The 26,456-nt window shown below is 33.9% G+C and overlaps 1 protein-coding gene across 3 annotated transcripts in view; it reads left to right on the forward strand.

The window, feature by feature from the left end:
- Positions 1-26,456, forward strand: part of Cad89D (cadherin 89D) — a 43,401-nt gene that overhangs the window by 15,906 nt on the left and 1,039 nt on the right. Inside the window, exons 3-21 of one of the 3 annotated variants that reach the window (XM_085207522.1) lie at positions 9,119-9,218; positions 13,822-14,008; positions 15,482-15,590; positions 15,891-16,087; positions 16,238-16,366; positions 16,809-17,001; positions 17,200-17,358; positions 17,534-17,667; positions 17,992-18,553; positions 18,699-18,854; positions 19,766-19,946; positions 20,016-20,176; positions 20,514-22,663; positions 22,938-23,213; positions 23,424-23,593; positions 23,895-23,963; positions 24,050-24,250; positions 25,086-25,382; positions 26,312-26,425. In XM_085207522.1, the coding sequence (XP_085063648.1) occupies positions 9,119-9,218; positions 13,822-14,008; positions 15,482-15,590; positions 15,891-16,087; positions 16,238-16,366; positions 16,809-17,001; positions 17,200-17,358; positions 17,534-17,667; positions 17,992-18,553; positions 18,699-18,854; positions 19,766-19,946; positions 20,016-20,176; positions 20,514-22,663; positions 22,938-23,213; positions 23,424-23,593; positions 23,895-23,963; positions 24,050-24,250; positions 25,086-25,382; positions 26,312-26,425 (5,545 nt within the window). Of the gene's footprint in view, positions 1-9,118; positions 9,219-13,821; positions 14,009-15,481; positions 15,591-15,890; positions 16,088-16,237; positions 16,367-16,808; positions 17,002-17,199; positions 17,359-17,533; positions 17,668-17,991; positions 18,554-18,698; positions 18,855-19,765; positions 19,947-20,015; positions 20,177-20,513; positions 22,664-22,937; positions 23,214-23,423; positions 23,594-23,894; positions 23,964-24,049; positions 24,251-24,739; positions 24,867-25,085; positions 25,383-26,311; positions 26,426-26,456 lie in introns of those variants that run through there. The other 2 variants (XM_085207523.1, XM_085207524.1) reach the window with 2 other exon arrangements.

Below are 26,456 nucleotides of genomic sequence, written 5' to 3' on the forward strand. Positions count from 1 at the left end.
ACTATGTTTAAAATGACATAGCCAGATATGTCACACTAGCTTTAAATTCATGACACATGACTAAGACACTAATCTAAGTGCCTGAGGTAACTTTGACCGCAGGTGTGTAGCCTAAAGCCCCCATCGTTAAAGGCTATCTAATACAAAAAATATTTTTCAATCCGAACCAGTAGTTCCTAAGATTAATACATTCAACCAAACATATCTATTCAACCACCAACCAAATTAAAAATGTTAGTATCAGATACAATAAAAACAAATACAAAATCTAAAAATACAAATTCCAAGTCCATATAAAAATTATTTACAAGTAAAAAGGCGGAAATCGAACTCCACACCAAAGTAAAAGTTCAGACCCACCTACACCCCTATACAGTATTTTGAAAGTTTCACTTAGCCGAGTTTTTATATAGAACCCGTTCTGTGCGTTAGTTAGCGATAGTATAAAGTCATCACCAAACTCGAAAGACCACTTTCGTTTTTTTCTTTGCCACGCTTCATAACATTTACTTTTGCACGTAAGTGCATAATCAACGAATGTTACATAAATTAGAATGAAATTGGTTTATAATAAAGTTATGATGATTTTGATTAAGTTTTAATAGTTTTTATGCTAAATTTTAGGAAAGTTAACGTCTATCATACTTATAACTGCATGTCCTGCTTGTTTACATTAAGTACCTACCTATGCGGCGTTAAGCTTCGCACAAGCCCTTATCTTTGTCTTTTGGGTGACAATAAAACAAAAATATATAATATATGTGTACATATCTTTTTTTCTCATCTGTTTGTTTGTGTGGATTACGAAATATTTTGTTGTGTATTACACATAAAAAAAAATACTTTCAGCTAAAAAATAATATATTTTTCATATACTATATTATGTATAAGTCGATATATTCTACATATAAAACTCTGTACACAATAATGAATGAGCTATAATTAAAAAATAAATAAATCAGTTTCACGCTGTATCCCGCATACAGCAGAGTAGTAGGCAGAGGGAACCTAATGTTAAGACACACTGTTTCTCACTTTCCGCTGAATTCTTGAGGCATTGCGTGAGGAGTGGCGGTACTCAACGCCGCCGCTTTGCCTCGATACCAGAGCGAAGAATTGAAAATATAAATTTAAATAAACATTTAATTTTCTCGAGTGTGAATCGAATTCACAACTGGTTTGGTCTGAGCTTTAATATATTTTTAAAAACAGAAATAAAAGATAACGTAATAAAAACTATGATATCAAAATAAGTTACTATAACTAAAACATCTAGTTTAGAAGAAGCATAATTTATTAATTTACACCAATTTCATGGATTTTATTCTTTTCATTAGTTTCGACCATTCGTTCATAAAAGAAAGTAAAAACGTAATTTTCTAGTTTCAATTATGATAATATAGTAACTACAGCTATAAAAATTATAGTTGTATATTAAAGATCGCAAGTAATCAGAGATAACGAGGCAAAGTGCGGTGTTGAGTTGCGACACTCAACATTAAGAATTTAAGAATTCGTCAAAAAATTTATACTTTCGGCATTGTTGTTAATGGCAAGGGATTTTTTTAAAGAATTTAATGGGTACCTTAAAGTGAAGTAGTGTAGAAAATGATGATTATAAAATTAAAATTTATGTTTTGTTATTAACATCTTATTTAACGTGTTAAGGCCATACAACTGCTTTACATTATAATATATATATTATAATACACTCAAAGGAACCCAAAATACATAGTTTTATATACGGAATTAGAACCTACTCTTACTACCAATTAGTAAACATAACGTGTCTACCACATAATAGTATAAAGTATTTTGTATTAAATAATACATAAAGTAATATATTTAAAAACATCATATAATTTTAAATACAAATTTTATGAGTAAAATATGCAAATGATTTAAATCTCGACCTTGCCTTAACCAAGTTCGTTACGCTCGGTAATTCCAGTTTACTTTTCACTGAACTTTCCCTACAAAATGCTATCTTAGATACAGCTTGACTCGTGTTACCTTATAGATAAACTATTCTTTTCCTGCGGCTTTGCCACAATGGTCAAATGGAAATAACTTAAAGTAGTGTATGACACATGACACGTTTTAGTGCCCTAACTATGACCGCAGATATATTTATTCACGTAATTAATTTTGTGAGAAATAAAGACGCAAGGAACAAAAAAAAATTATCTGTATTATCCAAAACGAAATATAGAAAAAAATCTAAATAATGTACTTATGCACATACAATCTCGACCTTGTCTGTCTCTCTTCCGTTCCACTCTTACGATTACTTTCGTTTTCCCATACAATTGCTTTCTTATCATAGAGTATTATTAGTTTAAATAAATACATTTTATTTTACCAAACACTGACAGCGTGACGAGGTAGGAACATGTTTGAGAGTACCAACGGATCCCAACTCATAGCAATGGAATAAAATCATTTTTCCGCTTTGAAAAGATAAACGCGACGTTGGGTTTCGCAAATCATCATCACAATGTTAGTTTTTTCTCTATAATTTTTCTACTACATGAGGGATGAAGCGAGACTTTGATCACAGATTATCTTCTACACAGTTAGAGCCTATGTCTACATACATTTTCATTCAACTCTCTAGCAGAACTAATTAGGCAAAAATTGATATACAAATAATAATATTGACTACTTTATTTCTCTCTCTCTCTCTCTCTCTTTAATGAGGTTTTTATATACTGTTTGTAAAGTAAGGTAACAGAAAAGTTTATAATTTAATTATAAATGTGCTAAAAAATACGCTCGGAGCTCTAAATTACATAAGCCTAAACTCGAGCGGTTCACAAGTAAGCTCTGAAGAGTTCCACGTTCCAAAGCTTAAGTCTATATATATAATTACTTCGCTCTGCTCACTTCACTTCATTTCAACTCTTTCTGGTCACTCGGTCCTTTCTGCCCGACTATATATCGGTGGAAATAAAACATGCAGCTTGCTCTTGCGAGTTCAACGTAGTCCTTAATGGGTCCGCTCCGCTGGCGGTGGAAAACGGGAAAATATATAATGGACCTAATATGTTAATTTATGTTTAAGCGGCAACTCCACACATTTTTACTTAGAAATCATTTAATTACTTGTGTACCGTTGTCAGAACAGTACCGAAAACAAATAACCTACAATTACCTAATACTAGTAGATTATCTCTCAATCAGAAAGCAACATGAAATGTATGGTTTCATAAAGTTGTAATTATATTTGCATAGTTATTGTTTAAATTAACGGTTTTCTTTTAATACTTATAATATGAAGGTTAGAACTGATTTATTTTAGAGGCCCTCGCGGCGCAGTGGTGGTGCAAAATTACGATTTGAAAACTATAAAGCGAAATTCTGTATTTTACCAGAAAATATTACAATCAAACGTTCATATTGAAATGTGTTCAGTTGTGTTAGTTGAGCACTAATCACTGTTGTATGGAGAACACACTAAGAAGTGCACGCTAAAAACGACATTTAGTTAAATATGATATAACAACACATATGATCCACATGAAAATCAATAAATAAAAATGTATATCAAAACAGATTAACACATCACGCATCAATTGCGTCAATTTGACGTCAAATCATGTTATTCAAGTTTCTAAGTAAAAAAACTGAGAACATCTGTGCACAAGAATGTACCTTGGTATTTCCATATAAAAATGTCAGGCCTTAACTCTCTTTATCCTACGTAAAGTAAGGGCTAATATGTAGTGCAGGAAGTAGCGAAATGTCAATAATCCGTATAGAAAGTGAATTGAGTCTATCTTAGTTTTCTATCTAATATCACAGCAAATAGGAGTGGATGAGAAAATTACTATATCATAGAGGTACATTAAAGCTATAAGGGTAATTAGAAAATTGGTTACAGCGATGATTGTGGGTTTGACTCCTGCGTAGTACAATATTTTCACTATTCGTGAATAACTCTGAGTATTTTAATGGAAATGGAGTATTTTAACATTAGGTTCCCTTTGCATACTCTTTTCATATTCTTCCTTCTAGTATTAAGTGGCGGAGAGGGGAAATTAAAACAATTTATTCCTGCAATTGGGAATCGAACTCATCACTATATTCACTGTGCCAGGATACCTTTTAGATTAAACTACATATATAACCTACATATAAATGATAAAATGAACTATGATTTATACATTAAATAACAGCATGACGAAGCTGTCTGTTAAATATAAACATAGAATTATAGCTTGAAGTATCTTTAGACCCGTTATGATGTTTGAAACGTAATCTAAAGCCGGCGTGTGATATGAAACTAGTCTGCAATTAATAGTTACCTTTCTGATATCTTCGACTACTCAGCAGGATGCAATGCAGCAATGAGAACATTGGAGAATTATTTTATTTTCATTTTCTCGCTCTAGTAACGAAGGATAGCGCGGCGTTGAGTTTCGCCCCTCAACGTATTCTGTTTTTTTTTTCAGATAATGTTTTTTTCTTTCTTTTCTATATTGTGTGCAACAGCTGTGTGTCTGTGCTATGGAAGAGGGAACCTAGTGTTAAAATCATCGCTCACGCACCATCTGATAATTCACGCGAGTGAAGCCGCGAGCACCACTATCTTTATTATATAACATTACACTGTATAACGAAGCGATATAACGCTATTTTAAGGTTTGTCTATGAAACCGTAATCTAAATTACAGTTTAGATGATGATAGTGTTTGAAAACATCTTGATGAGAACTTGTAAAGTAAGCCGTCCATCAATGGCGATCGATTCCGATGAAATTATAGGACTTGTCGCTGTCAAACCACATATTGTAGGGAGAAAATTGTGGGGAGTAAATTGTGAGCTGGGATGAAAATTTCATCCCATCATTTAATGATATTTTCTTCATATCTGTTTTTTTTTCTATCTATAAATAAAAGAATGTTATATATAGATAGAAAAAAAAACAGTTACATATATGTAAGTGTACAACTTCCAAATGTCTGCTCCAAATTGAAGCATTATTTTTTAGGGTTCCGTATCCAATGGGTAAAGCGAAACTAAGCTTTTTCTGTCAGTCCGTGTATCACCAGACTGAATCTCAGGAACCGTGATTGTAAGACAGTTGAATTATGACAGCCGATGTGCTTCTGGTGCCGTTATACCAATAAAATACTTATTTTGTTCGATTGAAATCTTCACAGAATATTAATTTATACATGCACTTGAATCATAAATAATAAAATTAAAATAAAACTAATGCTTAAAAGGATTTACTGTTAAGTAGTAATCTGATCTATATTAAAAGTTACTTAAATTCAGTAAGGATTTGAACCCTCATAAAAATTTATCTCAGTGAAATTTGGTCTGTACATTTATTGTCTCTTTTATAAAATAATTATTTTAAACAACAATAAACACTTCTTCAGAATTTCCCATGACTATTTACACACATAATATATAATATTTTAATTTTACTTCATTATTTAATTGATAGCTTATCAATTAAATAATGATGTAACAATAATATTAAAAATACAGAATACCTCGAGTTACACTCGAACTCATGACCTCAATCATTCATCGCCACACCCATCAACCATCCATCAACAACAACCAAGGAACAGCATAAAAATCAAAGTGCATGTTTTAGGCATATTATTCGATGGGAAAAGATATTTTTGAATTGAAATACAGATAACTTATCTTTTCTACGTATTATTTAACTTCTTTGTCTTACAATCTGATAGCGTATTGTATGGAGTGAAGGTCGTCCGGTATCTAATCAGAGTACGCGGAGCAAATCGGGCGATCTATCTTTATTTTATATCTTTAAATTATGTTTGAAAACACTTGTTACTTAATGATCGTTTGGGTCGTTAAAAGTTGTAGATAGAAGATATTTTTGCTATAAAGTAATTTCTATTGTGTCTTTCTTTATTTGCACAATGCATCCCAGAGTACAGGAGGATGATGGGCAGAGAGAACGTAATGTTAGAAAACTCACTTTTCATATAATTTTCAAGACTTGTCTTCTTACCAGAGCGAGAAAACAATTCATTACCTCGAGGGCGAAGCCGGGTGAGCCTACAACCGTCTTATTTACTGTGTAATTTGAAATTTACATTAATACTGGCAAAAACCAGTTTATATTTAATGATATTACGTTTCTTTTCTTACTTTTCGCCCTAATAACCTACGAGTACTGAGTACTCGTAGCGCATTACTCTAAGCTCTGCTTACTGCAAGGACGGTTTCACAGCGCACACAGGAAAAGTTAATCCTTTATCCTTATCCGTGCGGGATACATCCCGTAAATATCCTGCTATGGGCATCAGGAACCTGGGAACCTAGTGTTAAAACACTTATACAACACACAATAATACCTAAATCGACGTCATCCATAATCTACAAGTATATTGTTACAACTTCAAAGCTAGTAAATTTTGTATGACAAAATCGTATCTATTTTGCATATTATTTCACAACTCTAAGGGAAATGGGAAGAATCATCTAGAATCGTCTCGCAACCATCAGTCACGGATGCTGTGATTTGAAATGACCTAAAATATTTTTTTCATTTTTTTAGCAAGGTAAGAATACAAACAAGTACTCGTATATACAAACATTTTGATGTTAATGTTGAGCGGCGGAACTTAACGCCGCCTTTGTTAAAGTCAGGCAAAAAAACGAAAGTAGTTTAAATATAATAATTCCCTCGAGTAAGAGTCGAACGTAAAACCACGTTGCTAGGCATTGTCCTTTTACAGCAGAAAACCTTAATCTTGGCATCAATAAGGAAATTCAAATGTTAATGACTCGTTACGAACAAATAATTTAAAGTTCCGTAACAAAACAATGACTCTTAAGAAATAATATTATTCCATTGAACTGTTAAATTATTATTTGTAGAAGTATAACTTTACGAGGTGATCGTGGCGCAGTGGCACAGCGGTTCACTGTAAACGCGGCGGTCGTGGTATGGATGCCATACGGGGGAACGAATGAGCTTTACTTCGCTTTAATAACGTGTAAGCTCAGTGTTGAGTTTTGCCACTCAACACACAATATCTCGAAAAATGAGCAATGGCCTGTGACAAACAGAGGAGCGGTTCTCAACAGTAGGTTCTTTTTTTAGTATTAATACCCAAACTAAGAAGAGAAAATACTTTTAACAATAATATTTAATTAAAAAAAACAAAAATTACTACACTAAATGTCAAAATTTACACGGAGATAAAAATATAATGTTTCATGATGATATAATAATTACAAGTAGGTTAGTTCAGTTTTTTTAATTTATTTAAATAGTTACAAGTCCACCTAATATACCTAATATATTTGTAGTAAAAAAAATACGCTTGTCTACAACGAGCAATACAATGTATGTTATAATATGCTCGGAGCATTGCATGAGCTTAAGCTCGAAAGGCTAACTCTGAAGAAACCTCTGAAGAGTTCCAATATTCAGGTCCTGGCTCCATCATCACACCACCTCTTTGATAATATGCCATTGTATTGTCAAGTTACATGAAGAAGCGATCCTTACATTTTACACAGTTTGACCTAACAAAAGCGTATTAAGAATATCCCGAACCGAACCTACAACCACCATTTACCAACAAACATTTTTTGTTTCTAAATTTTCAAATGCGCATCAAAACTATTTAGTTAAGACAATTCGCTCCGCCAGTATTTTATAGAGAATCTTCAATATTTTTTGCGGTTTTATTTAGAATTTAACGCTCTATCAGTCGTTGGTGGAAATATTTGTTGAAAGTAAAAAGTTCTTGAAGAAGTCGAGCGTGTTAACCGAATAGACTCCCACCGCATTACGGTATACCCTTAGTGGAGCATTAACGTTACTTGGGTACTAGAATTATTGGATAATAGTTTTAAAATGTCATGTCCGGAGATATATGTAGAGCAGCTATTTGCAATTCTGGGGAATCTTCCTAGCGGTAGTCCAGGAAAGATAGTGCATGTGATCATCATATGGAAACCAGGAAAGACGAACTATCCGCATTTGGCAGGATATGCAGAAATAGTGTTACGACACTCCCTAGTCCATTTTACGCCCAATTTTCAAGGTTTCGTGTAATGAATGGCAGACCGAGCTTTGTTTTATTATCAAAGCAACGGAATAGTCAAGCGCTGGTGCCACCGCGCCACGACGCGACGGCCTCGTCATTTAAAACTATTAAAAATAATAGTTATCGTGACTTTCTACATAATATCTCAGTATTCGCACTTATCGTTTCCCATCAAAATGTATGTTACCAATTGAAAGGTACACTTTCAATCATTTTTGTAACGGAGAACACTCGAGAGGCACTTACACCATGCCATTTAGCAAACAAAATTATTAATTATGAAAATACGAAATTTAACAGACAAGAAGTTATAAATACTTTTATTAGGTTTTGGTTTTGTGTGTTTATCGTCGGTGGATTTGAAATCTACCACTCAAACAAAAGATGTGAAGTTCAATAAAAATTTGGGCATATTTTTCAAATATTTTACTAAAATGAAAATTTTCAATATATTTTAAAATTAAAAAATTGACCTGTTAAAAAAACAAGACAAAGCACAGGGTCCACCACTCAACAGTTCTAGTTAAGTAATTGTTGCTATTTCTAGTATTTCTTAATCTGTGTCCCTGTGTCTCTTTTCCCATACAAGTGGGTTGCGGTAATGTAATTTTTTTTATAATATTAGAACGGTATTGGTTCGAACATTTGTAGGGCAATTACATTCGAATCACTATTGTAAGTGTTGAGTGGAATATGGCAGTTTTATTATGAGACTATTTTTCCCTGCGGCGTCGTCCGCGTGTTTCAAAGGAATTATAGGTTAGGTTTCAATAGGAATTATACACATCCGTAATCTATATTGCTACGACTTCAAAGCTAGCAAATCTTATACTTAGTTTTTGAGATCACAGCGTTAAACACATGCATATTAAATGGCAAAACTCAACGCCTCGCTATTTATTATATAAAAAAATTGTAAAACGGTACTGCATTACTAAGACTTTGCCTGGCTTTCTGTATCCCATAATGTCGTGATAGTTAGTCAGCTGAAATTTTCACAGGTGATGTATTTCTGTTGCCGGTTCAGTTTTTAATTAAAGCTAATATATTGAATATTGTTACAGCTTGCAACTTCTATCCTGTCGGAGAGTACCTCAAGTTCGTTAGGATACCAGAGAACCTCAGAGTTGGCGATGAAGTTTTACAAGTGGAAGTGCATCCGAGGTAAGAAATATTTGTGATCGTCACATTATATTATTATGTTATATTTGATTCCCAATTGGTGGAAATAATTGTTTTACTGTGTCATTTTACTCTCCCTAGTGACAAGACATAGCGCAGCGTTGAACTCCGCCACAGTACATGCAATGTTGTGTGTTTATCTCTAGATACATTAGTAATTTGATGTTGAAAATGAAAATATTTGCGCTAAATCCGATTATATCCATATCAATCGATCGATCAACAAATTAGCTGTAACTATTCATAATTTGGTAATACTTCTTACAAAAATTGTGCCACATCCTGTCAATCACTTACTTTTAGGTTGAAAATTTCATAAGCTCATATAATATATTTGAGTTCATTTAATCTTATAAAGTGTTGTAAAGGACGAGGAGGCTAGTGTGAGTGTAAGCACGACCGGCTGTGGGTTCGATTCCCAAATACTATGTCGTATATCGTGTATATATTGTAAATCTATAAGTATATGAGAAAACTTCGGCTCTTGCACTTTAACCTGCTTAAAAACGCTTACTTTCTCCCATACTAAACGCTTACTTGTCTCATACTAACAGGTAATTGGAAGATTTGGCAACAATTTTGTTAATTTTATTTAAAAGTGCAATATGCAGTATATTTTCTCGATCAGTACACGCATGGCAGTTGCACCACGATTGTTTCAAGTGAAATTAAGAGGAACAAGAAACCTATTGCAAGATTTCCACAGCTTGTTCCCAAGGAAATACCATGTACTATGAAATACTATGAAATCTCGCAAAACAACCAATGTATATGTTTGACATGTTGTTTATATATGACGGCATAGTGGGGATAAAGAGCAAGCATGGCTTACTTACTGTAGGTACATATGGGAATAGGTTCGATTTCCAATTAGGGGAATGTATTTTTTGCTAGTTTTGATTAACTACTATTTTTAAATATTAATATTTTTTATACGTTCTGATAACCCAAAGTAGTTGGTTCTTCAACGAAAAACAATGAGTTAAAATTCTGCAAAACAGAAATGAAAGTAACATCTGAATGTACAAAAACTACTAAAAAATTGCCTTGTAAACTGTCGGGGCCCATTTAAATTTTTATAGGATTCCTTAGGAAAATTTCATTGGTTGGAGAACATATCATATCACACCCATCTCTCCTGAAATACTCGTATCTTAGATCTTTTTAATTCTAAAAGCAAAATATTTCATATGAAACATACTCTTAGATGCTATCGTGAGCGGCGCACCGCGCACTGTTATATGAAAACAAGGTTACGAGACGTCTGTCACGATGGCGTGTGATGCCGTGTGAAGATGCGTTTCAAAACACGTACACAACATGTGTTGCGTGTATGTAAACTGCAACTTTACCCTTTATTCAGTACAGCAGGGGTCCAGTGTGACGCAGGGCACGCGAAAGGAACCTAGTATTGAGACATTTGACAGTCAGACGTTATTACTGCGTCACGATGGCCTCAGTATATTTCACCAATACAAATTATATTTTTTTTAGCGACACGCTATATCCCACGCACAGCAGGCTAGCCAGAGGGAGCCTAGTGCTGAAACACTACGGTTCCCTTGCTTGAGGCATTTCGTGTTGAGTGGCGGAACTCAGCGCCGCGCTTTGCCTCGACACCAGAGCGAAGAAAATATGAATATTATGTTATACTTTATTTCCTGAGGGAATCGCAACCACAACCTGTCACGTTTAGTCATACACTGTGCGTGCGCCACGACTTGCCTCAACAAATAATACTTTTTATAAATGACTACCAACAATTCCGATGAAATATTCCCACTATTTCGCCACTTTTCTATAAAATGCAATGAAATTTTCCGCACATTTATGCCCCCTGAATGAATTAACAACACTAGCCAGTGCTAGTCAGTGTATGACGCGCCGTGAGCCGCCCGCCGAGCTGTACGCTCTGCTTCACGTACGTATTACTATTCCTCGTTCATAACCTGTCGTTTTAATTATGTTTTTTCAATTAAATTAGATAATATTTAAAAATATAATACGTATCCAGGGCTTTGTGGCGCAGGGCTACAAAAACAATTATAGGTTCGATTCCCATTAGTGGGAATCAAATATTTATTATTCTAATTTCCTCGCTCTGATAACAAGGCGGAGTGCGGCAGGGGGAACCTGGAGACTAGAAGCCATGTGCAGGATACAGTGTGAAGCAAGAAAAACGCTTCCTAAACAAAAGTTACAACATTACTAAGTTAATAAATAAATCAATAATAGCACTTCTAACCAATAATTTAAGATTACACATTATTATTTAATATTTTATAGCATTTACCTAATATTCGGTAGTCATAAGGACGTTACACAATGTACAAGTAAAAGTACGATTGTGTGAGGTCAATATGACTGTGTAATATATTAGATGCGATTATGATAGATGATGTTATTGCCGCATACAATAGGGAAGTAGTGTTAAGACACTCCGTTTTTCACGCACCGCATAATTTTCGAGACCTACGTGTTGAGGAGCGGAACTCAACGCCGCTCTTGGTCCTGTTACCAATAAGAAGAAATGAATAATTCAATTAAACATACAAACAAGAAATAACCTCAAGTCCCAATCGAGTTATCCTCCTGATTGTATGAAGTGTAATACGACAAAGAGGACTCCTATTCACAGTAGTAATAGTATGATGTAAATTTTATAAATTACTATATTAAAATCGTATTATCGTTTTATAATGCCAATCCAATGATTGGCCAGTGCCAATAATGCTTTTATAATATATTAAATTTTCTATCTCTATATTACGACAAAGTTACTAAGGACGTGCCTAAATGTAACATTAATGGGTTCAAATTTAAATTTATACTAATATTATACGTAAAGTACGTATACAAGTACATAGTGTTTGTGTTGTTTAGTCCGTTTATCGCAGAAGTCTATGTTCTACATCACCCACTGTATCCATATGCGATTTGAGTTGCTTCGCGGGCACTTGGAACCCATCATGTATGTATGATACAAAACTCTTAGTAATTTATTTTTGGTCATGGAGGTGAAGCTGTAGGTAAAAGCTAGCTAGTTTTTTATGTATGTCGAAAGCCCGGTCAATAGATTAACAATTATGTTGATTTATCATGAAATAGCATTAGAACCCACACTTATCACGTACAGCCGAGCAGTACTTTAACTTTTACATTGTAAGTAAGTTAAAACATTCACTTTTTAATACTAATACCGTTTTAAGTAGAATTCAGTGTCACTTCACTTTACTGTAGCCTGTTAGTGATTGCGCTTATTAAGGCCCGTTCATATGTACGAAGAAAGTGGGTTTATGTGAATCTATCGGTTAAAAGTTAACGAGTTAGTATGGTTCTCTACTTATTAGTAAAAAAAGGTCAATTGCTAATTGGTTAAATGAAATAGATTTTTTAATGATCTAGGTATCTTCTTTTTCTTTTTTTTGAAATTTCGCGTAGATGGTGAAAAAATGTCCCTGTTTCTTTATGACAAAATTTTTTTTAAAAAAGGCGGTCGTGGTAAAAGATATTTTCTAACTGAATACGCAAGCTTGGATTTCCACTCGGGGAAGAATTATTTTCATTTTCTCCCTGTAAATGAGAGGAAATATGGGGAACGGAATGTCCTAAAATTGTGATGTAGTATCCTAACATTCTTTTGCCTACCTTACACAAAACTACAAACATAATATTTAGTAAGCATTTTACATATTTTTTTGAATTACTTTATATTTTTTATACCTGATACTTAAACTCTAATTTACTGCCATCTAGTAGCAAGCTCTTAAACTAAAAACTCTACTTGCATTCGTCGTTTCGTCCTACTTCGTTAATTCGACAGTAGGTGTCTCTAAATTTTTTATAAAAAATTTGATTTTAATTTATTATTATTATTCTTAAAACTAAATTATATTCATTTATACTATAAGTATTCCGTGTACTAAATAATTCCAGAGGACCTGTTGACGTGTATAATAACACGCGTTGCCATAGCAACGTCATAAATACAAAAGTATTTATTATATTGTCAAATGTACTATACATTTGACAATATAATAAATACTTTGTGAGTGTTGTGAGTATTTTGTCAATTTATTGAATCTTTTATAACCAAAATCAACTTCACGCTGTATCCCGCACACAGCGGGGTAGGCTTGAATCGATTATGCATTTTTTTTAAATATTAACATTCTGAACCTTTTCTCTATATAGGCTACAAGTATGCCAATTTTTTTATAATTCAAAGTTTATACCTCACGTATTAACAGATGTGGGGGCCGTCGCGGCGCAGGTTTATTATAAAAACGCAACGGTTGTGGGTTCGATTGCCACTCGGAGGACTAAATCACTATTTTCGTTTCCTCCTCCTCGTAACAATGTAAAGCGCGGAGCTGAATTCCACCCCTCAACACGCAAAGCCTCAAAGATTCGGCGGAAAGTGAAGAACGGTAAAAACAGTAGGCGCCCGCAACTTCGATTGGGTGAGAATTTTTCTCTAAGTGCTCCTCTGCACTTCCCAAGGATATTAAGAAATCTTACTGCCAAATTGTATTGTTCTACAAATAGAAGAATTACAAAAGCTTAATTATATTTCTGTTTACAGAAAGAACCTAGTTCTCCAAGCGGTAGACAAAGAAGAAGACGCCCATCTCTTCACATATCGAGACGTGAACAGGACGCACGTGGCTGTAATACTGGCGCAGAGTGTGGACAATCTTGTTGACAATGACTCTCCTCAAAACATAGTTAAATTCAGATTGGGATGCGATTTTGATACTGGTGATGACTTGGTAAGTTTATAAAAGACAGAGAAAATGAAAATTTACAGCAGCGTCACGTGATATCCTGATAGTCAGAGACAACATCAGTGTTAAGACATTTCTTTCTCTAAATGTTAACTATTTCACTTCATCCTAACGCGTTTACAATCGCACCTCCTCGTGTGCTCCTCTGATAGATTCAATATTAAGTGCCCATAGATGTATACGAGTATAATATGCAAATATCTCATAAGACACAAATAGCATTCCGGAACTGGTAAATCCCAGCACTTAGTGTTACAGTATGGAGGTAACGAGGCAGTGTTTTACGTTTATGTTATTTTTACAACTCACCGTAAAAATTGTATAGTCGCTTTTCAGGAGGTTCAGTGAACCGCGGGACGGGACCCCTGCGAGGAACATGGAGTTGTGTAGACTAAATGTGGCTAGGACTTTAAGTACTTACTTAAATTATAAATGTTATAGATTCGTTTAAGTTTTCATACGTTTTCTAAAAATATATATTTTTAAATATTAGGCTTAGTGAGGCCGTCGTGGCGCAGCGGCACAAGGGTGTGACTGTAACGTAACGGTTGTGGGTTCGATCCCCACTCGAGGAAGTGAAATATTTAGCGCCGCGTTGAGTTCTGCCACTCAACACGCAATGCCTCCAGATTTCGGCAGAAAGTGGGAAACGGAGTGTCTTAACACTAGGCTCCCTCTACTTTCCCTGATGTATGCGGGATACAGCTTAAAGCGGAAAAAAATAGTTAAATATACTCAAGATCGTAATAAAACCTGTCGACATAAACCATACTACAGGGATTAACAACAATTCTATTTTCGTTTTGTCTCACAAAAACATTTGGTCGGGTTGATATAAAGCTTCTGTTTTTCAATTTAGTTACACTTACATAAAGCACAGTGTTTCGCTCTCAATATGAAATATAAAATAGCCTAATATTAAATTTTTGACAATATTTAAGATTAAATTTCCTTCAAATTACATTTACACGAAGGTTGAGTAAACTAGATGCGCCACCAAACATATTCGTACAGTGTCTTGAAAATTGAATGAAATATAAAGTGTAGTAGATAATAATTTCATTACAATTGCCGCATCCAGACAGATGAAATCCCAGCTCTCAGGTCCCGTCGGCGTATGTTTACATAAATACTAAGCCCATTTGCATAATTGCTCTCGAACAGTCGTTATAATGGAAACAATATGTCGGCATAATTAATTTCATTAAAATTGACTGGCTTCTAGGAAACGTAAATAGAATACTTACAATTCTTATCAATTATCACTATCTTTTTAGCTGTATGGCACCCACAAAGCAGGTAGGCAGGGGAAACCTTGTGTAGAACCGTCAAACATGGGCGATTTCCGAGATTACTCTTAGGAAACTTCATCTCAATATGAATTTTCACCCCTTTTTCAATTCTAATAATATTTAAATTTAATCATTTATATTAAAAGTACCTGTTGTTACATTTCAGATATCAGCATATCTATCGGTTACAGTTTATATAGAAGATATAAATGATAACGTGCCGCAGTTTCAAGATACGCCGTACAGAATAGCTGTAGATGAACTTACTCCGCCAGGTAGCATTTACCTACATCTCTTTTTGAATAAATTATACCTTATTTTATAATTTATATAAATGTGAGGGCAGTCGTGGCGCGGCACACAAGCGTGTGACTGTAAACGACCAAAGTAAAAAATAAATATATATGTTTATAATATTAAGACAAACTTAACAAAAAAATTATAATAAATTATAATAATTATAAATTAACAAAATAATTATATTACGGCCATGTCTGTCACATGGTTTCTAAGAAATAATATAATCTATATATTTTTAATTATTATTATAGGACTATAAAATATTATTATTACAGGACTAACAATTTTCAAAGGCATTCGCGCCTTTGACCGAGACAAACCCAATACTCCTAATTCTGAGATCCAGTACAGCATCCCGAGTGGAGATGATCGCTTTAATTTAGAAAGTTCTCATAAGCCTGCTCTAATATTGAATAAACCGTTGGACTTTGATAGTGGCGATAGGGAGTTCATTCTTATCGTAACTGCGTCGGTAAGAATAATTTTATGAATATTTTTATAGTTTTTATGGGCTTATACTACTTATTTTACATTAAATTTAATGAGTAATAATTGTACTTATTTATAAATTAATGCGTACAAACAATCAAAAATGTATGAATCAAAGATCAACTTTCCTCAGGATCGCGGTTCTCCTCCACGAAGTGCGAATACAACAGTACACATACTGGTACAAGACAACGATGACTTGCCACCGAAGTTCACCCACGAGGTCTACAAAACCAAAATACCGGAGTTTTATCCTATTCTCGTGAGTAAAATATTATTATTTTATTTTTTAATTTGTCCCCACGACGACGGTTATAGGTTCGATTGCCACACGGGGGAATGACTTGTTTTATACCTCTAATTTATTTATTAAAAAAAGATAAAAAAAACTTGTATAAACTTTTCCCGAACAGGATAATTCCACTTTTTAAACCCACAACTATTACATATATTATGGTTTATGAGGTTATTATTATGATGCTGGGCCACAGCGCCCGACTGTAAATGCAACGGTAGTGGGATTAATTCCCTTTCGGTGGAATGTATTGTTTTCATTTCCTTGCAAAAAAAATCGGATAATGCGAGGGAAGGAGTGTTTTAACACTAGTTTCCCTTAATAGTGTCTTAGTCCTAGTTTCTCTATACTCTACTATATGCAAGAAGCAGAAAAATATACATTTACTGAAAAAATCAAATAATTCCAGGGGAAGAGAATCCATAAAGAGCTAATATTCGAGCACCCAATACGTGCCTTCGACCAAGACGCAGGTGTAGCAGCTCCTGTACGATACGAACTGGTATCGGGGAATGAACGGCGTTTGTTTCTCCTTAGTCCTCTGAATGGCAGTTTGTTTCTTGAAAAGGAGGTTGATTTGGATGCCGAAACTTCATTGTCGGGTATATTTTTTTATAGTTATTTCTTTTCCGTGTGGGGGAATGGAAAACTATGATTGTGAGGATCTTAAAATTGTAGTAGATCTTAATTTTTTATTTTAAATTAATTAAAAATAAATATTATTAAAATAGAGGAAATCGCGAGGAAATAATGAAAATAGAGATTAATGGTAAATATAATAATATTTTTCTTCTACATAGGAAACATGTTTGTTCTACAAATCCAAGCATCACAAGTTGACAATCCATTGAAGACTGCACAAGCACGTGTCGAAGTAGAAATCCAAGATTTAAACGACAACCTTCCGGACTTCGAAGTTGATTTCTACAACATCAGCATTGTGGAGAACTTGCCTAATGGTAGTACAAAAATAAACCCTTTTTCGTTTTTATTTTAAAACATAAAGTTATAATCCCTGCCATTGGCTTACTACGTGGTTACTAAGCAAATAATTACAAGATGATGAAAATGATGATGGTCTTGTAATAAATGCTTTATTGTGTTTATATACTATGTTATTAACATTTTAATCAGGTTTTAGTGTTCTACAAGTTATGGCGACTGATAAAGACCAAGGAGATAATGGTGAATTTTCGTATCAACTGAATGATCCTACAGGTGCCTTCTTAATTGATCCGAGAACTGGATGGCTCACTGTCAGGAACCAGGTAATATTATAGATTATTATTCGGTCGATTGTAGAGTGCTGGCTTTTTCTAATAGAACTGCCTTCCGAGGCGATGGTAACTTTTTGTAGGTCTAACATTATTGATATTTTTGTGTAGGTGACCATTTTTAAAATGCTTGTAAAGATTTGATTGAATAAAAAAAATAGTTTAATTTTGATTCTTCTACATGAAATTAAGAGTTCTAAAATCATATATGTAAAATTTGTAAAAATAATAATACATCTGTTAAATCTTGAAAAATAAATGTTTTGAATTTAAAGAAAATAATGCAATATGCACTTTAATGTATATAATTATTTATAGACTATATTGGACCGAGAGGAACATTCTTCACTACGGATGAAAGTTTACGCAAAAGAAAAAGTTCCAAGCGTCGTCGGTACTTACGTCGATCAACGAACAAAATGGCGTAGAAATAAAGAAAGAACCACTTACATATTTCCTGACAAAAGTAGTGAAAATATAGAATTTGATGATAATGCACAAATAATGTCTTTCGTGACAGTTGAAGTAACATTATTAGATGCTAATGATAACAACCCAATCTTCTTGCCAAGTAATTTATATGAGTTCACTGTCAACTATAACGCGGGGATAGACACTGAGATAGGAACAGTGGAAGCTGTAGATCCAGATCTTGGAAGAAATGGAATGGTTCTGTATGACTTACAAAGAACGAGTAATTTGAGTATAACATCTCCTTTTCAAGTGGACGCGACAAGTGGGAGAGTAAGTGTCAAAGAGAGTCCGCTGGCTGAAGGACGGCATGCAATATTTGTTGAAGCTGCTGATAATCCAGCGAACCCTAGCGAAAGGCGATATTCTTTGGCGGTTGTTACTATTGATGTCATTGGAGATCCTAAAGGTAAATTTGACATGGTTATTTTATTCTTATTGCGGGCCTGACAAATGGAGATAAAAAAACTTCATCAACCCCACACTTTTCCCATACATCAGAGTAGGCAAAGAGAATTGAGTAAAATTTTATTATATTACATTCTACTATTCAGGTAAACCAGACAGACCCCAGTTTGTTGGTGCTCCTTATGAGTTTTGGGTCGGTGCAAGCGTTGGTATCGGAGCAAGCGTCGGTCAACTACGCCTTGATGCGGCACATAGCACTGTAGATATTACCTACGATCTTCTACACGGGTATGAGGAAGGAGGTAAGAATAAATTATATGTATACTTTATAACATAATTATTACTTTTTCAGATATATTACATTGTATCCCTTATATAACAGTCTCTTTTACCCTGAATTTTAGATATAGCGACATCCATTAAGTGGCTGAACTCAATGCCGCACTTTGTACTCTTTGCGTAGCAAAATAACGAATATAATTCATTCCCAATCGGGAACTTAAATTCGGGCACTTAATGTCAGACCTACTGGGTCACGATGACCTTTGATTAAAAATTGTTTTTATTGAAATTTTAATATTATTGTAAAATGCAATCTTATCGCTATAAATGTTTCAAGATACTAATTATGTTGATATATATAATATTTTTAGGAATCAGAAGTGGTTAATATAAAAAGAGATAATTCAGGATGGAAGATGGAAGCGGTTTATTACAGAATTGACTTATACAAACATTATTTCTGAGTGAATAAATCTGAATACTCAATCAAACATAACTAAACAATAACTAAGACTTGACTAACAATATTACGTCATGAACTGATTAAGTTACACAATGAAGTATAATTAAACAATAACTAAGACTTGACTTGACAATCGTTATTTTACATGAGACAAAGTTATCAATAACAAAATAATAAGAATATGGAACGGACTCACAGTATCAACGCCAACCACCTCACGCACGATAACCGACCCGCCACAAGGAGCGCGCACCCCCATGCGCACTAGCTTTTATAAGAATTGAATGTAGCGCGGAGGTGGTGGGTGTCGGTACTCTTCTAACACAGGAAGGGTCCTGCTCGCGCGCAGGATATTCCGTCGCACGTTGGCAGCTAACAATATAATTAGTATAATTTATATTTTTAGGACACAGTATAATTTCCTATGTATCTTCAATTATATAAATTAAATCATAATAATATTTTTAGTGCCGTTCGCAGTAGAAGAAAGATCTGGCGTAATAACAGTCATAGACGAACTATCAAATTTCAACCGTCCACTGTACGACTTTGAAGCAGTTGCTATTGACAACAAGAGAAACATAAGTATCACTACCAACACAACTGTCCATGTTGTCGATATAAATGACGAGAGAGGTGTTTTTTTGAAGTAATTATATCATACTCTTTATTATAAGTCTATCGTTAGATTCTTAATAACAATGTTTTTATTTTTCAGAGGAGCACATTCACCATTTGTGTTTCATGTCAAAGAGAATATTGCTGGCGCAATAATTGGACATATCTTTCCTGTAAACGGAAGTTCATTTTCAAATAATAGTGGAAATATAAAATTTATAGTAGCAAATCAACAAGATGTTGCGAATGAGATTGCCATCGGTATGTATCGCACCACTATTTTGTAATATTGTAAGTGTTGTTGAGATTATTTATATTTATCTTATGTATATAGAAAAAAAATATTGTAATAAAAGCATTACGATGTGGTTTATTTGTTTCACATACGTATTTAATATCATGTGTTGGAGATTTTGTTGTCAATATCTGTTTCTTGCTAATTACCTATTAAAATTAAGGTTCTAATAATTATAATGATCTACGTATATTAAGAAACCTACATAACATGTTATATTTATGAAAGTAATTTCATAAATAATAAGTTTGTAATTATTTACCTTGTTAATAGACAAATAATGTATACTTGTATTTTTTATAGGCCCAGATGGTACTATCTATGCTCAAAAAGCACTTGATAGAGAAAAAAGAGATGTATATAGAATGACTGTCATAGCGGAATTTAGCAAAGGGGTTATATCGGGAGCAGGATTATACCAGATCACCATTAACGTTGATGATGACAATGACAACCCACCTATATTTGATCTGCCTATTTACGAAGGGTTTATTACTGAGAACGCTAAAACAGGAACTGAAGTTAAAATGACAAGTAAAATTCAAGCTAAAGACGCAGACTTAGAACAAAATGCTATATTTATGTACACCCTGTTCGGCGATGGTCACGAGCAATTTACCGTTAATGAACAAACTGGAATAGTTACATTTGTTGGAAGCAAGCTCGACCGAGAAGAAAAAAGTACATACTTACTTAAAATTGTCGCACGGGATAAAGGGAGTCTAAAATCTGAAGCCAAACTTACTATTACAGTGTTAGATGAAAATGATAACCGTCCGAAATTTAATCAAATTATCATGCCATTTGGTGAACCAATTGAGCTTATAGAAGCTGAAGAAAACACATCTATAAAAATTTATGCTGAAAAAGTGAATAATTCTACTGGTATTATATTTAATGTTTCAGCAAAACCAAAACATAAATTCGCCGCTACAACATCACCATTGTTTATGGTACCTGAGAATATCGCTATTGGTACAACTATTATAAAATTACAAGCTGTTGATATGGATAGTGCTATAAATGGTCAACTTAGGTACGAGTTTGTGTCAGAAATATTTATGCCTCCTTATGCATCGTCGACGACAACTGCGTCTCAAATAAAGCGATATTTCGTTATAAATGAAAGATATGGGCATATTGTTGTTGCAAGAGCCTTGCCTCCTGAATCAGAATTTAGATTAAATATTTCAGCTGTCGACGGTGGGGAACTAAGTGACAACATTACTATTAGACTTTTAATTAAAGACGTTAACGATCATTTTCCGATGTTCAAAAAATCTTGGTATAATTTTAACGTAGAAGAAGCTCAATATAGTAGACGAGTTTTAGGGAAAATAGATGCAACAGATGCCGACTTCGGTCAAAATTCAAATTTAACATATTTTCTGCAGCCTTCAAGTAAAGATATTCCTTTCGAAATATCATCAATGAATGGAGTTTTGAGTGTAAACGGCATATTAGACAGAGAAAAGGAGGATAAATATACTCTTACTGTTGTAGCTAGAGACAACGGTTATGATAAGAAACTGTCATCATCAGTTAGCGTGGAAATTCAAGTATTAGATGTAAATGATAACGCTCCACGATTTTTCGCATACGATGAACTATTGGAATGGAAACATCCGGAAGCTCAAGAGTTATCAAATCATAATTTTGATTCTGTTATGATGTTGCCAGTATACAAAGCTTCCTTAGATGAAAATGCACCAATTGGTACTATAGTGACGAGAGTGTATGCTAATGATTCTGATTTCATTGGAAATGGCAATGGTCTAATTTTGTACAGCCTACCACAAAGAAAAAATCAGTTAAATATATTTAGTATAGATTCAAAAGAAGGCATACTAACTACAACAACCAGATTAGACTATGAAAATCAAAAAGTGCACAATATAACAGTAGTTGCATCAGATTTAGGATCACCAAGCTTGAGCTCAACCGCTATAGTAATGTTGAGTGTTAAAGATATACCAGACGATGTGGAAGTTTCTGATAAGCCTGTCTTTATAACTCGGTATTATGAACTGGAAATAGAAGAAAACGTGCATACACCAGTTGAACTAGTGACTCTTAATTTAACGGAATACTATGAGAATTTTAAAATGAAATATTATATTTTTAATGAAAATGATACCGATATTAAGAAAACATTTGTCATTGATCCCCGGAATGGAACGTTGTATTTAATTAAAAGTCCCGACCGAGAAGTTAAAGAGTTATATGAAATTATAGTAAGGGCTGAAAGACAGAAAATAAGTAGAGAACTTCCACACATGATATATCCAGTTCCAGAGGACGTTTTTGAAGGGATGTCTAAATATGACGTTAAAGTGGTAGTTAGAGTTAGAGATGTAAACGATAATACCCCTAAATTCTTGAAAGGAGGACGTCCACTGGTCACCGCTATACCGACAACAGCTCCGTTTGGATATGAAGTTATACAGCTACAGGTTATTATATTCGTTTTAAAACGCACACCTTCCTATGACTGTGTTTACTTACTCATTATGGTTGGTTGGTTTGGTCAGTGTCGTGATGGTTGTGAGTTCGATCCCTTCTCAGAGTAATTATTATATTAATTTCTTAAATGCCTTAAAACCAACCACCAAAGGTTCTCTCTTTTTACTCAGTCTATACGCATACGAAAATGAAAAAATATATTTTACTTTGTTTCTTCAACATAGATATAAGCTAATTCATTAACTGTTCTTCCTTGATTAACAGGCAACCGATGCGGATGCAGGTCTCAACGCAGACATTCGTTATACATTGCTACATGCACAAGTGACGGGTACTAGTATTAGTGGTGGAACAACTGGTACTACAGGATTTACGGCGAGTTCAGGGACTGATGGCCGATTCTCTCTAGATGCTCGTAGTGGTAAAGTGCGGGTAGCGGCCAGCGTGGCCCGTGATGCTGGTCGGGTATTTGGCCTTGATGTAAAAGCTACAGACCGAGGTGGTGCTGATGATGGCAAATCGGCCATTATTAATCTGTTTGTAAGTTTTCTTACTTATTTATGTATGAAAAAATACAATAAACTTCAAATTTTTACTGATCCTGTCAGCCATGTCGATTACTTCTACCAACCTTCTTAGATGTTTAATTTAATTATGCATAATGCTTAGAAATAAAAATATGCAAAATCACAAATAGTTATTTCAAAATCCATTTGTTATTATTTTTTCTATTCATGTTATTGTTTCCAGGTATACATCTTAAACGAGAACAAGCAGTTGGTGGTAGTCGTAGGTGGTCGTCCACTGCAAGTGGAACAACATCGTGATGCTATTGAAGCTCGCCTCTCAAACATTACAGGAATGGACGTACGTATACGTACACTACGACTGAGTGCACGAAGCGGAATGGATGGGCAAGCGTAAGTTATGTTTTATCTGCTTCACTCTTTATTCCACATATAGTAGAGTGGGCAGAGAAAACCTTGTGGTAGGTTCTCTCCGAAACTAGTGTTAAGACACTCAGTTCTCCACTTTTCGCTGAATTCTGGAGGCATAATGTGTTGAGAGGACACTTAACGCCATGGTGTGCTTTCTTGCCAGAGCTGAAAACTCGAGAACCGTATGTTCGTATGTTCCATAATTTTAATAAGTGATTTGACCTTTTCTATATTTTGTGTAATCAATAGTAATAATTAATTTAAAGTGTTTTTCACGTTTCAGGTCTGACCTTTTTATTTATGCAGTGGATCCACTTTCCAATACCATTGTTGATATGGAAGTATTACACAAGTTAGTATACGAAAATATGTATTTTTAGTCTATACCAATCCTTTCGTTCTATTTATAAATATTATTATCATATATTTATATTTCAGGTCACTTATGAAAAGAGAAACACTGTTGCGCCAAAATCTCGCGGGTTTCAAAGTCCTGGGTGTTGGAGACACCTCAATGGTACAAGCCAGAAGTCAAACCTTAAATTCCATGGAGATCAGCGTTGTTGCTCTTGGTTGCTTGGTATTTGTGGGTGCTTGTACCACTGCTGTTTGTATATTGTGCGTTAAGAAGACTAGAAGGTAAGCAATGATTTGTTATTTTTTTGGTTATGACTTTTGTTTTTCACAACTTATAATTTTGAAATCTCGTCAATATGAAAATGAAAATATAAGGCTCGCTCATCTCGCTAAGATGAAAATATAAGGTTTGTGTAAGGAATTGAAGGGAGGAGGAAAGATTAAAATATAATATAAAAAATATTAACTACAAAATTTAAACTTCTTGTGAATTATTATTATTAGAACGCATATGTTTCATACGATTGTATCTGTAAAAAAGAATTAATAAAACTAAATTCTGACTTATACACTAAATAAATATTTAAGCTAACAATTTTGGTAACAATTAATCAAAACTTATCTTTCGAACATCAGAGATGAAAGATAATAACTTTTTAATGTAGAACTCCACGAAAAGTTAAATTAATTTAGATCAAAATCCCTTTGCTAGATTAGTAAGTTGATATTAAGCGCCTCAAAAGGATAAGCGATGTTTTTTACGCATTTCAGACCTCACCACCATCACAAACGAAAACATACACACCACTATTTCGCCTAAAGACCTAAGACTGATCTATCTATAGTTAAACTTAAATATTTATAATCTTGTTTATTAAATAAATTATTTCAAACAAAACGCAATTTTATTATCATTTATTAATGACCTCAACTTCTTATTTCTTTGTCTTCTTCCTTTACCTACATTATATTTTTGATTGGTAATTCTTCTTAGTTAAAAAAATCGCTTATTAAAAATTTATATTCTTAAAGTGCAATGTTATAATTTTAAGAAATAATGATTTCCTTTCTTAAATAACCATAATCTTTACTTCGATCTTTATCTTTGCCCTAACAGAAATCGTCACAAACCATTTTCTCAGCGTCTTAATTTCCCATCTGATCTTACTAAGCTCGGAGGATTGTTTCCATCCGGTAACAATCAGTGCCAGGAATTAAATCAATCCTTCAGTGAGGACTCCTACATGGATCTGATGAACCAAAACCAGGGTCTGAAAAAGACCTGTCCTCATGCAGCTGAAGAGTTTGGGAAGATTCACCAAAAATGTGTGAAGGGACAATTCGCTGATGTCAACGGAAAGGAGAAACATGAGCGAATGTGTATCAAGTTTAATCAAAGGCCATTACAGAAAAGGTAAGGTTGTGTTTTAATTATTGATGTTATATACAATTAAATTTATTTTAATTAAATATTTGTAACGTAAATTTGGAGGTCTCCATGACCTTCTTTCAGTGGCGGCACATTTCAAACAGTAAGCTGTTTAGTTTTGCCGCCCTAATACTGTTAGTATATGTGTGTCAAGTCGTAGGTATTGTGTCATCATATGTAAGGGTGTGTAATGACATGTGAGCAGTCACCCACTAGAACAGTGGGGCTAAGTCTACTCGGCCGTTGATTTATTAAAACTAACAATTATGGCTAATATTTAGAATACTTATATCAAAAATAAATGTATTTCAATAAATATCCTGCTCTTTATACATACATTGTAACTTGTCTCTTAATCACTACAGACTATTTACTACAATTTCACATAAGGTTACATATTATATTGATTATTATTTTTGTTATCGAGGCAACTTCGGTTAAATTGAACGTTTACTAAAACCTTATGGGAATATGGTTTTAATTTTTACTAGACATCTACTGTTATAAAATAAATCTTAAAAATCATAAATAATAATAATAACGCTTCCAAAGCTTTACTAACATACTAAATAACTTACGCATTAATGTATGAAATTAAATAATAGATCAAAATTAAGTACTAGATCAAAATATGTATCTTCTATTGCATATTTTCATTGTTATTGCATTAAGATGCATCTCATTTCATTTCATTGTTATTGCATAAAATAAGTTTTATTAAAAAAACCTGTTTCCTGTATCAAATTAACAATTTTCCAAATAAAATGTTATACTAGAACGTAATTTTTTTATACATTTAAAATTTAAAAATCCCTTAAAATCATTAAATCCATCAATGTGAACAACTTTGCGATATCATACAGTGCACTCAGCACTCACACATCAATACAACAATATCACAAACAAACTCGCAGGAAAACGCAAGACACGTCGCTAACGTCCGTCAATTCCAGTGGACAGGATTCCGGGATCGCGGAGCGGTGCGCGTGCGGAAGGTCTTCTGTGCATACTTCGGAAGAGAGCAGCGGGTTAGTATTACTTTATATCATCAGTGTTTTT

The sequence above is a fragment of the Heliconius melpomene genome, chromosome 3 (assembly GCF_056956725.1).
Source record: "Heliconius melpomene rosina isolate 202511_hmr_F chromosome 3, ASM5695672v1, whole genome shotgun sequence".
In the NCBI taxonomy this organism is placed as follows: domain Eukaryota; kingdom Metazoa; phylum Arthropoda; class Insecta; order Lepidoptera; family Nymphalidae; genus Heliconius; species Heliconius melpomene.